This window comes from Silene latifolia, chromosome 8 (assembly GCF_048544455.1).
Source record: "Silene latifolia isolate original U9 population chromosome 8, ASM4854445v1, whole genome shotgun sequence".
Taxonomy (NCBI): domain Eukaryota; kingdom Viridiplantae; phylum Streptophyta; class Magnoliopsida; order Caryophyllales; family Caryophyllaceae; genus Silene; species Silene latifolia.
Window position 1 is genome coordinate 109,040,038 of NC_133533.1, and position 13,425 is coordinate 109,053,462.

At 44.3% G+C, this 13,425-nt stretch overlaps 1 protein-coding gene across 1 annotated transcript; it reads left to right on the forward strand.

The window, feature by feature from the left end:
• The first annotated feature begins 6,971 nt into the window (after positions 1-6,971).
• LOC141597265 (hexokinase-1-like) lies at positions 6,972-13,263 on the forward strand. The gene is made up of 9 exons (XM_074417650.1): positions 6,972-7,468; positions 8,673-8,823; positions 9,214-9,396; positions 10,398-10,472; positions 10,851-11,006; positions 11,086-11,184; positions 11,261-11,391; positions 11,853-11,934; positions 12,541-13,263. The coding sequence occupies exons 1-9, from the start codon at positions 7,197-7,199 to the stop codon at positions 12,880-12,882; spliced, it is 1,491 nt and encodes a 496-aa protein (XP_074273751.1). The 5' UTR covers positions 6,972-7,196; the 3' UTR covers positions 12,883-13,263.
• Positions 13,264-13,425: the final 162 nt, after the last annotated feature.

Below are 13,425 nucleotides of genomic sequence, written 5' to 3' on the forward strand. Positions count from 1 at the left end.
CAGGGTCCTTCTGAAGGAGGATGAGAGGCTGGCCATGAGGCTCTTTGAGGTGGACAAGGGTGGGGTGCCGAAAAGATGGATTCCCCCGACGCAGATCATTCTTCAGGATGAGCCGCTTTGCTATGTCGGCCTCATACCGGCCCTAGCACGGGGTGAGTGGGGTCGGTGTGAGGCCCACCGCCGCTCTTGATGTTTCTTTATTTTCGAATTTCGATTCATTTCTTCTTCTTGACTCTTGCTATGTTTCTTTTGTAGACCACTTTGGACCGGACCTATCTGAGGATCTTCTTCGGAGAATGGGGCTGCACAAAGATAAAACCGTCGCTAACCCGCATCCCAAGGCTTCACCGATGACCGCAGGTGTCGCCGAATGATCTTATGGAACAGCGGCGAAAGGTCTTGAGCAAGGAGGAGGCGCGGGCGAGGGTTGTTGCGGTGTGGTGCGTCGGACGCGAAAACAACGCCTTCGGCGGCGACAACGTCGACACACTTGCCCACCTCCCATCCCCTCCCCTAAGAAGGTGGAGGTTGTTGAAATTCCCGATGAGGGGGACTCTGATGCGGAGGGATCTCCTCTTATCTGTAGGAGGAAGAGAACAGCTTCTACCGCGGGCAAGGAAGTGCCTCCTCCGGCCAAGAAGCCCAAACATGGTACCTTTGTGGCCTAAATTTAGCCGAACCATTAGGTGTTTCTGATAAGTCGGTGTTGATACTGATGTTTTAATTGAATTCTGCAGATCGCCGCAATCGGCTATTGCTCACGTTGGGCGCAGGTGGTGGGGTCCTCTCGCACAGTTGGTGATCAAGGCACCACCGTCAACCCTTCATCCCGAGAAGGCTTTCGTCTCCCGGCCCGCAGTTAGTGGCCAAATTGCCACCATCGTCCCTTCATCCCAGAAGGCTTCCGTCTCCGAGCTTATAGAGGAGGGCACGAAGCTTATTAGGGAGGCTGGCGAGGTGGAACGTGGCTACCGCCGCTCGTCTCGGGGAGCAAGAGAAGGCCGTGGCTCGGGCTGTTCATGAGCGTAATGCCGCAAAGGGGAGGCTGCAGCGGCGAAGTTGGGTCTCCTTAATGAACAGAGGCTCAGGATAGAAGCTGAGAAAACGCTCTTGGCCGAGAGAAGACTTAGGGAGGACGCTGAAAAGGAGGTCCTTGCTGAGAGGGCTAAAGCCGAGACTGCGGCTGCCGAAGCTGCGGGACTGCTGAGGAAATGTGAGCTCGCTCAGGGGCGCGCCGACCTCTACCTTAAGCAGAGGAACGAGTCCCGGACTGTTTAAGGCTCGGGCGGAGGTGGTTCGGGGCGGAGAGATGCCGTCATCAAGCGAAGGAGGCGGACATCGAGATGCCGCAAACCGACATGCTTCCCAAATCGTGCGCCAAGTTCCGGGATTTGGCCGAGATGCTTTCTAGGGAAGTTATCGGGAGCTTTTCCCTCTTGATGGTTCCTTCCCGTGGGCGGTTCGACGCGTTGCTTGATGACAAGCTCGAGGCTAAGGAGAAAGCCGCGGTGGAGGAGGCCAAGGAGGCGGTGAAGGCAAAGACGGAGAGGGAGGCGGCCGCTGAGAAAGCAGCTCTTGCTGAGAGGGCTCGGGTGGCTAAGGAAGAAGCCGAAAGGATGAGGGCAGCTGAGGCTGCCGAAGCCGAGGCTGAGGCTGCTAGAATAGCTGCTGGGTTGCCCGCTGAAGAAGATGCGGCTTGATGAGAACAAGTTTACAGCAGATCTGCTTCGGCTGTCCGGGGGCCAGTTACTCAGCCCTTCCTCCCGTTATCTCCTTGTACGTGAACATAATAGTAGTTTTTGTCTTCTTTTTGTACAACCTTGGTAGATTATGTTTCGGCGTGTCCCTATGGGGACGGCCGTCGTCCGTATTCTTTTCACTTGTAATTTGTAACTTATCTTCTAATAATGGTTCGTTTCTTTCGCCTTCGGCTTGGCCGAGGTCTTTATCTCATCTTTGTCAGAATTGTCTTCCTGTATTCCTAATTGAGCGCCCCTTTTGTTTCCGCCTCGGCTTGGCCGTGGCCGTTTTAGAGTGCGTATCTCAACTGTGTTTCAACGCTTCCAAGACACTTCGTCTGTTTTTGCGAGTGTAGTGTGCGATGGCCGTTACTGTCATGGTATCCGCCTTACGAGGGTGATTGCCGCTCTTGTCGGATTGACAGTGTGAGCCGGCACTGGTTTCTTGACAGAGAATGCCGCTCTTGTCGGTATGACAGTGTGAGCCGGCGTCTGTTTCTTGATAGCGTGTTACGTGGCGTCTACCACTTGGAGTGACTGCGACGGCATCAAACCTCTTGGGGTGATCGCTGGTGGCGTCTACTACTTGGGGTGATCTGCGACGGCGCTAGGCTCTTGATGGAGATCGCCGCTCTTGTCGGTATGACGGTGTGAGCGGCGTAGTTTCTTGATAGCGTGTTACGTGGCGTCTACCACTTGGAGTGACTGCGACGGCATCAAACCTCTTGGGGTGATCGCTGTGGCGTCTACTACTTGGGGTGACTGCGACGCGCTAGACTCTTGGTGGAGACTCGCCACTCTTGTCGGTATGACAAAGTGTGAGCGGCGTCTTTCTTGATAGCGTGTTACGTGGCGTCTACCACTTGGAGTGATCATGACGGCATCAAACCTCTTGGGGTGATCGCCGTGGCGTCTACTACTTGGGGTGATGCGACGCGCTAGACTCTTGGTGGAGATCGCCGCTCTTGTCGGTATGACAGTGTGAGCCGGCGTCTGTTTCTTGATATAGACCGCCGCCCTTGTCGGTATGACAAGTGTGAGCCGCGTCTATTTCTTGATAAATAAATCGATGGGAAAATTTTGTTTTGATGGAAGGCGCGGGTGGTTTTTCACTAGGTAAAAACATGCGTTGGGGTGTCCACAGCTATCTTGGACACCTCCGTAGCTACATAAATTTTACAAGATTACCAATGCCCTAACGGCTCATCCCAGGCACATCCCCCCCAATCAGCCACTAGTCGTATCCATGAGGTCGCCTCCCTGCTGTAAGGACGGGCTTTTTCCTTTTTCGGACTTCTTCGCCTCTTTGAGGGATTGCATGTTGCGCCTCGGGCGGCTATCTGGACGTTGACCACCTCATCCTTCTCGTCTTTGGAGACAAGCTTATGCGCTTCCCCGGTCCGAGACATACATCGGTGTTAGGGCCCGATGGACATCACCTGCGTCGGCCTCGCTCAGGGTGACTCGGCCTATGAGAACGTTGTAGGCGGACGAGCCGTCAATGACGACGAACTCAGCTAGGATGTTTTTAGCCGCGTTCTTCTCGCCGAACGTCACCGGGAGTTTAATTGATCCCAGCGGTACCAGCCCGGCCCCAGAGAAGCTGTATAGGGGGTTGGTGCAGGGGCTTAAGTCCTTGATCTTCAGGCCGAGGCCGAGAAAGCACTCTCTAAACATGATGTTCGTGTATGCACTGTGTCAATCGGGCACCTCTTGACCAGGTGGTTGGATATGTCCAAATTGACTACAAGCGGTCGGCCGTGAGGGGCGATGACCCCTTCGTAGTCCTTTCTTCCGATAGTTATATCGGGGATGCTTGCAGAGGGGATCCTCGAGTTGGGCACAAAGTTGATGGCCTGATATAGCTCGTTTAGGTGCCGCTTGTGCCCATGAGCGGACCCTCCGTTCTCGTTGCCCCCGATGACAACATGAATCACGCCTATCCGCTCGAAGACGGACTTCCTATCTGAACTCGGCCGGCGTCGCCTTTTGGCCTTTTGCAACGTACTTGCCGAGGCTTCCTTCCGGATCGCTCCTCTATAGCATTCTTCGTGTGGCGGCGTCGTTGGTTAAATGGCCGGTGTGGCCGTGGTACTCACGATCGCTCGTGTCACCGTCACTTTTTGGCTTGGGGGTCTCTCCCACTTCGGCCCTCGTTTTTGCTCGGGCGAAGACTTCGGCGGGCGATACGACGAGAGGGGTTTTTTCACTATACCGCCTCGGTGGTACGTTCTCGAATTCCACCCGCACCCGCCGCCGAGTCTTGCTTCCGGTCGGATCTGTCCGATCGTGATCTGTTATTCTCACGGCGTCGATCGTCGGACCGCGAGCCGTTGTTGTCGCGGCGTCCTTCGTCCCGATCGTCCCCGCTGTGACTCTTCTTTTTCGATTGCTCGGCTTCGCGGGGATCTTCCCGTGTCTTGTGGTAGTCTTCCACCTTGATGGCTTGGTCGGCCAACTTTCGCGGCGTCCGGCCCGTGCCTCCGCTCTTGATGAGCTCGTTTTTAAGGCTCCCTTGGGAGGCCCTTCATCGGTCGAAGGCCGCCACTCGGGTTAATTTCTCGAATCTGCTGGACCTTTCCGTCGAACCTCTTCACATAGCTCCGGAGAGACTCGCCCCCTCCCGTCGATAGTCGGGAGGTCGATGTCTCTACGGCCCTTCTCTTATTGCGGGAGTATTGGGCTAGGAAAGCGCCCTTCGGTCGGCGTAATAGTACACCGAGCCATCGAAGCCCTTTGTACCGGCTCCGAGCCATCCCATGCAAAGTTGTTGGGAAAATTCGGCACTGCACCTCATCGGGTCCGCTCCCATACCGACATGTAAGACTCGAAGGCCTCGGCGTGGTCGACCGGATCACCATCTCCCTTGTATGACGAGGGTGGCGGCTTGAGTTTATTCGGCACCGGGACTTCGAGGACGTAGGCGTTGAGGGGTTGCCTAACCACGTGTCGAACGGCACGCGGCGATCGGCTCCGTGGGTCCCTAACCTGGCTCCTCCCCCGTAGCGGGAGGGGCTCCTTCTTCGACTCGGACTTCTTCTCCAACTCGCCGAGTCGGACTCCTCTGCGGCTTCTTCGGGGTGAGCCTCGTTCGTGCGGCGGACGCTGTCCCCCACGAGTGCGGGAAGGACTTAGGTCTACCGCGCCCACTTTGGGCTCCCCCGGCGACTTGGCTGGGTCGGCTTCTCCCTAGTGCTCCGTTCAAGTTTCTCGAGTCACATTTTGGGCCCCGGTCTCCCGGACGCTTTCATTTGCTCTTGTCGGCGTGACAGTGTGAGCGGGCGTACTACTAATTAGGTCTAGGAGCATTTTCGGTTTTGCTATGTCAACCACATGTCCCATGATGGTGACCTGTTATCGGCAGCGGCGTGTCGGGTATTGATGGCATCCCGAACTCCGGTTGGACTACACCGCCGGTGGAGGGTCGTATGACTCGAGAATTGTTGAAAGTATCATCTTGGTAAAATGCCGTTTCGTTTCTGCTTCGACCGCATCTTGTTGTTTCGACATCTTCTTAGCTTTTTGGGTGGGTTTTTGTTGTTTTTTTTTTTTGGGAATGAATGTGACTAGCTTCTAGTGTCTTTCCCCACGACGGCGCCAATTGTTCCGGTGTAATTCCGAGCAAGTATCGTTACCACCCGTGGCTTGTAGAATAATGTCTTTGGTTGAACCCTTCCCGCTCCTATCGCCTCTCTCGGCCTTTCCCGCAACAATGAACGAAGGCGAGGGCTTGGCTTGTGTGCCAGCGTACTCACTCCGACGCCCAAGTCAGTGAACTTAGAGGTATAAGTTGTATACTAATTGGCTAGGAATGTATTGTAGAGAGATAAGGAGATATTACTGGATGAATAGTGTATTTTAGGTTAAGTTGTGGATCCTTTCCTCAATGAAGGTTGAGGAGTATTTATGGCTTTCACCTTTTGTCACGTAGTGGCCAAGTGGCCAAGTGGCTTATCAGGTGGAAAGACCGTTCTACCCTCGGCCGATTGTCCTACGGCAGCCTACCGAGGGTCTTGGATATGAGTACGCGGTATGTGTCCCTACCGGCAGTTGCCATGCCGATACCACTAGCTAGCGTAGATGGGTCGATCGGCTAAGCGATCTAAGTCGTTGACTTGCTGTGGATATCTTTGACCTTGCTCAGTGTGTTGACTTGGTCAGCGGTGCAGAATATGCCCCATCACTACTTTTATCCGTTGTCATCCTATTTGACACGTTATAAATTTTAAACGGATATTCTCATCTTAAATATAAATTGTGTTTTAGATGTGACATGACATTCGAATTGACCCCCTTCCCCAATCCTAGTTCTTTGGACCATAATTAACTTTGACCTGAAATCACTCTTTCCGAAAAATTTGATCCGATCGAGAAGTCCCAGGTGATCTTAGATGATCTTAAATAACCATTTTAGAATCACACCTAATATGAGCTACATAAAAAAGTAAGGATTAATTCTCAAAACATTCTCTTAAATTTAGGTAATTTTGTCAAATATTCTTCTTTAGTCATGTTTTAGGATAATATCTCAGATGACTCGACCAGAAACAACTTAACCCAAATTATCTATATGCCCAAATGTTGATAAAAAACCGCAAAATGGAGCTAAAACCAGAAATGGTCCAATCCAACATGATATGACTCGTGTACTACCAAAGTGTTAGGCTAACTTTCTCAAACAAATCAGATTGGCCAGTTTGTTAGGTCTCTCCTCAAGTAAGAAGGACAATGTCACCCACGCCCGCTTAATAACCGTCAGGCTTCAACTTGATAAAATGGATAGATAATATACCCAATATAAATAGATAACAAACATGCAATAGATGACACATGACAGATGTATAATGAGCTAAATATATAAAGATTTATTCAAAAATCATCCATCCATCACCTAAAACTCTTCATTTACTTTAAATAAAATTTGCACTTATTTTTCTTATAAAAAAATTTCTGATTAAAAAAAAACAATTCTTTTATATTTAAAACACAAATATTTATCATCTGTTTATCATCCGATCCATCTGTTTTATTCACGGATGATGACTGGATGGACTTTAGATGATAAATGTCGCACCTGAGTGATACTTTTTAAACCATTGATGAATATGCTCAAGCAGACACTAAATGCGGATAAAAGTTCACCCGATCCAAATCCGACCTTTTTTTCTCTTCAAAGATAAGAAAAAAAATACCGTAAAACCTAAAATAAAATCAGAAAAAAGATACTCCTAAATAATCTTTCTTGTAATTTAAAAGATTTTGTAAAAAAAAAAAAAGATAATAAACTTGTAATACAAGAAAAATAAAACAAAACTCGGACCACCTTAAACTCCGATTACATCGCTCTGATCTACTATCTCCATCAATAATCTCTCTCTACAACCTCAAAAACATAAAAAAGATTCAATCTTTAACATACCCATATACTCAAAATCACTATTTTCACCTAAAAAAAGGATGAAGAAGGTGGTAGTGGCGGCGGTGGTGGTGGGTGCGGCGGCGGCGTGCGGTGGTGCGGCGTATGTTGTAAGAAGAAGGATGGAGAAATCTCGAAAATGGGGAAAAGCAATGGGAATTGTAAAGGAACTTGATGAAAAATGTGCAACACCATTAGGGAAACTTAGACAGGTTGCTGATGCTATGGCTGTTGAGATGCATGCTGGTCTTGCTTCTGAAGGTGGTTCTAAGCTTAAGATGCTCATCAGTTTTGTTGATAATCTTCCTTCTGGGTATGTTAATTTTGTTGCTTTTTTTGATTTGATGTTGGGTTTTTTTGTTGGTGTTGATTATGTTGAAATTTGATTTAATTTGTGTTGATTATGTTGGTATTTGATGTTTTTAGATTGATTAAGTTGGTCTTTGATCATGTTTGGATTAATTAAGTGGGTGTTTGATGATTTTTGGATTAATAAAGTTGGTATTTGATGATTTCATTAAGTTGGTCTTGATGATTTTTGGATTGATTAAGTTGATGTTTGATGTTTTTTGGATTTAATTAAGTTGGTGTTTGTTAAATTTTGGATTGATTTTGATGATATTGGGATTGATTAAGGTGGTGTTTGATGATTTTTGGATTGACTTTGATGGTGTTTGATGATTTTTGGATTGATTAAGTTGGTGTTTGATGATTTTTGGGTTGATTGAGTTCATGTTTGATGATTTTTGGATTGATTTTGATGGTGTTTGTTGATTTTTGCATTGATTTTGATGGTGTTTGATGATTTTTGTGTTAATTAATTGAGAATTTGATGATTTTCGGGTTAATTAAGCTGGTTTTCTTTGTAATTGATTGGTTTTGCTTAACTTAAAGTGTGATTTGGTAGATTTTACATCAGATTTATTGAAATGAAACGTAATTTGGTGCTTTAATATTTAAACTAACGATTAGTTTAATTTAAGATATTTTTCAAGTTTATTTCTGAATTCTGAGTGATTTTATTGATTTGTAAAATATATGATGTTGGGTTTTTGCTGGTATTAATTATGTTGGAGTTTATGATTTTAGTGTTATGTCTCCTAGTGACTATGAATTTATTTACCGGGCTAATTTATTACAGTACTTTGATTTAAAGTACATAGTTTACTTAATTACTTATGTGTGAAAAAAATGGATTTTTGGTGAATTGGGATATGTGGCAAGACTGAATTTTTTTGTATTGGTTTTGCATTATTCAGAGTTTAACTTGGTGGATTTTTGATCGGGTTTAATCCCAATTGAAACGTTATTTGGTGTCTAATTATTCATAGTAATGATTACTTAATGTAAAGTTTTTTGTACTCGTTTATTGGTTTTGCATCTATTCTATCGACTACTTTAGGTAGAAATTCTGGCTTTCGTGATTTCGCAATGTAAAGTTTTTTGTACTCATTTATTTATGCCTTAATGAAAATGCTTTATAACTCATGGTATGTTCTTCTCTGACCCGTTTGTAGTGATGAGGAGGGATTGTTCTATGCTTTGGACCTTGGTGGCACTAATTTCCGTGTGTTGCGAGTGAAATTGGGTGGGACAGATAGAGGTGTTGTCCAACAAGAATTTGAGGAAGTTTCAATTCCACCAGAATTAATGGTTGCGACGTCAGAAGTAAGTTTACTTAGGACACCAATAACCGTTAGTCTTTTCATTTTGGTATCCTACTCCATAAGCCGCGTTTAGGCTTTCAGCAACTGTTTGGTTATATTACTGTAGCTAATTTTACTTTGGGCACTCGTTAACTATGTTACTCAAGATTTGGTTAGAACTTAGAAAGTTAGAAGTACCCAAAAGGGCTGTGTGTCAAAGTATCGGACTCCGTTTTATGTTTTTGGTTTAAAATGAGGTATCCTAGTGTTACTGTGTATACCTTTCGTAGGAGTGTGGAGTGTCAGATGTGGGTGCAGGAGTTCAAATTTTGAGTCGGAGTGACATGACATAAACTGTTGAACCTTTGTTACTGCGATATTAACTCCTTAAATATATAAACACATGTTTCAGGAATTGTTTGATTACATAGCTGAAGCCCTAGCTAAATTTGTTTCTACGGAAAGTGAAGGACTTCATCCAGAGCCCAACAAACAAAGAGAGTTGGGTTTTACCTTCTCTTTTCCAGTCAGACAGACATCAATCTCATCAGGAACACTTATAAGATGGACCAAAGGCTTCGATATAAAAGATGCGGTTAGTTCTTCTTTCTATCAATCCCCAACCCTTGTTAATGGGTCCCTTTACTTCAGTGGAAGAGAAATCAGAATCTGTTACCTTACCAATATTCCATAATTTCGTCTGTACTTTGATGGCTTCTACTGGATATTTCAGAACAATAATTTCCTTTCTTCAGCTACATTTTAGTAACTGCATCTCTTTAAAAAAATTTTGTCATCATGTGAAAGGACTAAACTTTAAGCTACGATTTGGACAGGCTGAAATAGCAAGGACTAATTTCTCATGCCAGGGCTCTATTAAATTGTAAATTGCAGTTACAAATTCACCTTTTTGGAAAGAGTGTTTCATCCCTTCAGAAGCTGTTCGTTAAATGTCTAAAAGTTTTCTGCTATGGGTTCCAGTTGCCACCCACTCCATTTTGTCACTGTTTTATAATTATAGCTCTAATATTTTTCCGAAACTTCAAAAAATTAGTTTCTTGAATACCTTTAGTTGATGAGAAAAGTTTCAGTTCATTCTGACCCCCTTTTGGCATATTCTGTCCTCTGTCGGATAGTTATCCAAACTATCTCTTGGTGTGAGGCGAAAGGAGGAATAGGGCGCCGGCAGTGGTCATCATTCCTTGATGAACATATGGTTCATTAGCCAGCTTATGGTTTAACCGTTTAAAACTTGTGCCTTATTCCCTCATGTGGAATTCCAACATTTGTCATTTTTCCTTAATTTTTTTTCCGCTGAGTCTCCTATTCAAACCTTTTTCTTGCAAGATGCATAAGATATGTTTGATATAGTGGCTCTCCGTCCTCACTCGGATAGTTTACTGCCTTCGTCATTAGCTCTAAGTCTAAATTCGTGTGCAATTTATTGAATTTAACAGCAAGCTGTAGTGGCGATAATGTTCCGAGTCCTGGAGACGTGCTAACAGCTATTCTCTCATTTCTTATGCAATGAGTCAACAACACATGGTTCTTTATCGGAGGTTGTGGTATTCATTTTCTTTGGTTGATGTGATGTAGGTTGGAAAGGATGTGGTTGGAAAGTTGATCTCGGCCTTGGAGAGGAATGGTGTAGATATGCGTGTAACAGCGTTGGTAAGCTTTTGCTGAATTTTCCTGTGTTGAAGAATTTTTGGGACATTTGGTAGTAATCATGGTATTAAATAGCGGCCGTGACTCCGCATCGCGACCGACTGGAACTATCGAGGGCAGGCGTCAATTTCGTGGACAAATAACTAATACCTTGGTGCTAATGTTTAACATTTGTTCTTCGGAACACGAACTTGAAACTTTTGTGAGATGAATGCTGAGATGAATGCTGTGAGACCAATCCAAAAAATTTATAATTGAGAGATGCATAAGGATTTGGACTGGTCTTACGACTGTCGCATACAAGCCTCATTGTCTCCCAGAAACGCTGTGTCTAACTTTATTGGAACGACTTGTGGTTTGTTTATCTTCTTGAATGACCAGGTGAACGATACAGTTGGAACATTGGCAGGAGGTAGGTATTATAACAACGATGTTATTGCTGCTGTGATATTGGGTACTGGGACAAATGCAGCCTATGTTGAACGTGCGACTGCCATTCCCAAGTGGCATGGCCCTTTGCCTAAATCTGGGGAGATGGTAAGCAACTCACTTTTTTTCCTTCTGCTGCACAGTTTCTTTTTCATTTTTGTTAGTTATATTTATTTTAAAATTTCAGGTTATCAATATGGAGTGGGGTAATTTCCGTTCTTCACATTTGCCTTTGACTGAATATGATGTTGCACTTGATGAAGAAAGTTTGAACCCCGGTGAACAGGTCAGACATTAGGGTTTTTTTTTTTTTTCCATTTTTTTTTTCCTTTTTAGATGGTGAAAGTATTCTATTTGTGCAGATATATGAGAAAATGATATCGGGATTGTACTTGGGGGAAATTGTGCGTAGAGTCTTGTGTAAGCTGGCTGAAGAGGCTTGCTTTTTTGGTGATACTGTCCCATCCAAACTGAAAACTTCGTTCATATTGAGGTGGGTCTCTTGTCCTCGCTTCACTAAATTCTCTATATTTAACTCTTGATATTATGTAGTATGTACAGAAAAGAGAAAACTACACCCGTTAAATTTTCAAATAGTCGCGGCTGTTACTTTGTCTTTTCTACTATTATTTTTCAATTAATTTTATCTTCCTTTACACTCTTATTACATATTACCATATTTACATATTCTAGTTCATTAATAGTTCAAAGTGTCTGTACCTCACATTAGAATCTAATGGAGGATCAATGTGAGTACAAGCAGACAAATGTTCCTGGCGCAACTTTGTCCAATAGCATTTTGCATACTCGATCCTTATATCGTCGCAACACCCCTTATATTAACTTACTAGTAGCATTCAATCACATATCAGCACTTTTCAGGGAATTTTACACTCTGAAATGGAGGAAATGGCCTTTTTACCCAATCTAAGGATTGTGCTAATTTTTTCGCAGTACACCTCACATGTCTGCAATGCATCATGACACGTCACCAGATCTTAAAGTCGTTGCAAGCAAACTGAAGGATGTCTTTGGGGTAATACTTCTTTCATTACTTGCCTCTGTTCACTTATTTTTTCTTTTGTTGTCAAGCCCTTCCTTTCTTCTTTTGAGGCTTTTTACGTCTGAGAAAACCGACATGTACCAATAAGCATGATGGTTAAAAGTTTGACTGCCAATATGGTTAATTTTTGTCATCTTTTTGCCTTTCCCGATAAAAAATCTTAACAAAATTTCTGGCTCCGTCACAGCAGGAGAAAGCTTTGAAATAAAGAAGTGTCTTTAAGAGACACTTTTCCAGTTTCTGCAAAGGTTACCTGATTTGGTATAAATCAAATTCGCAATATGCTCTTAATGGAGCGTCTTAAGTCTTAACTATAGAACTCAAGCAAGCACCATGATAATAATACCCTCGAACCTATTTTAAGTTTTGCCGCCTTTGAGAGATTCTTTGCGTGCATGGAAATATCAAAAGCGGAAATAAGCTTCCGCATTTCGTTATCTCTATTCAACTCGGTTTTCCTTTACTCTTTCAAGAACCAAGTCCATGCAATAATAGAACGGACAATGAGCTTTGGTGATTGGAACTTTATGTTACTTAAGACGACGACTTTCAATGCTAATGTTCTGATTTTTTTTCCAGATATCAAATACATCATTGAGGGCAAGAAAAGTAATAGTTGACATTTGTGATATCATCGCTTCTCGTGGCGCGTGCCTTTCAGCAGCCGGTATTTTGGGCATTCTTAAGAAACTTGCTCGTGACACATTGAAGCAAGGCGAAAACCAGAAATCGGTGATTGCATTAGATGGAGGGTTGTTTGAACACTATACCAAGTTCCGAGATTGCATGGAAGATACATTGAAGGAGCTTCTGGGTGATGAAGTTTCCGAAACCATTGTAATCGAGCACTCCAATGACGGATCAGGCATCGGTGCTGCCCTCTTGGCAGCTTCCCATTCGCAGTACCTTGCGGAAGAATAAACCTAAGTAGCTTCAAATCTCGGAGCCCGTGATCATAAACCGTCCTATATGACGATATGAATCAATTTTGTGTCCCCTGCGAATAATAAATTCTGGGGAAAATGGGGGTGTCCCGGCCTATAGAGGGTTGTACATTTACGACATACATTTGTGTTCAAGTATTAGCCCGACAATGTCGTCGATGGCTAAAATAAAAGGGAAATTTCGATATTTGTAGCTGCATTTTGGCAGGAAACTTATGTTGTTCCCTTTGAATATTGATAGCAAGCTAAGGGTCCAAAAAGTGAGGGCCCTTAAGATGAGACTCTTCTTAATTATGTAAGATTTTCTCCATATGGTTCATTATGTATTGCTTATTTATTGAATGAATGGTCCAAACATCAGCTAGTGACGGGTCAAATAGCTTGAAAATGGTGACATTTTTTGCCCCTACCACCCCACTTGTTGCTCGTTCTATTAGAAATGTGGTATTGTATTTGGCCCGTCTTTAGTTATAGACGGATATGTGCTGTCTATAATGAGATTTTGTATCCAAACATATAT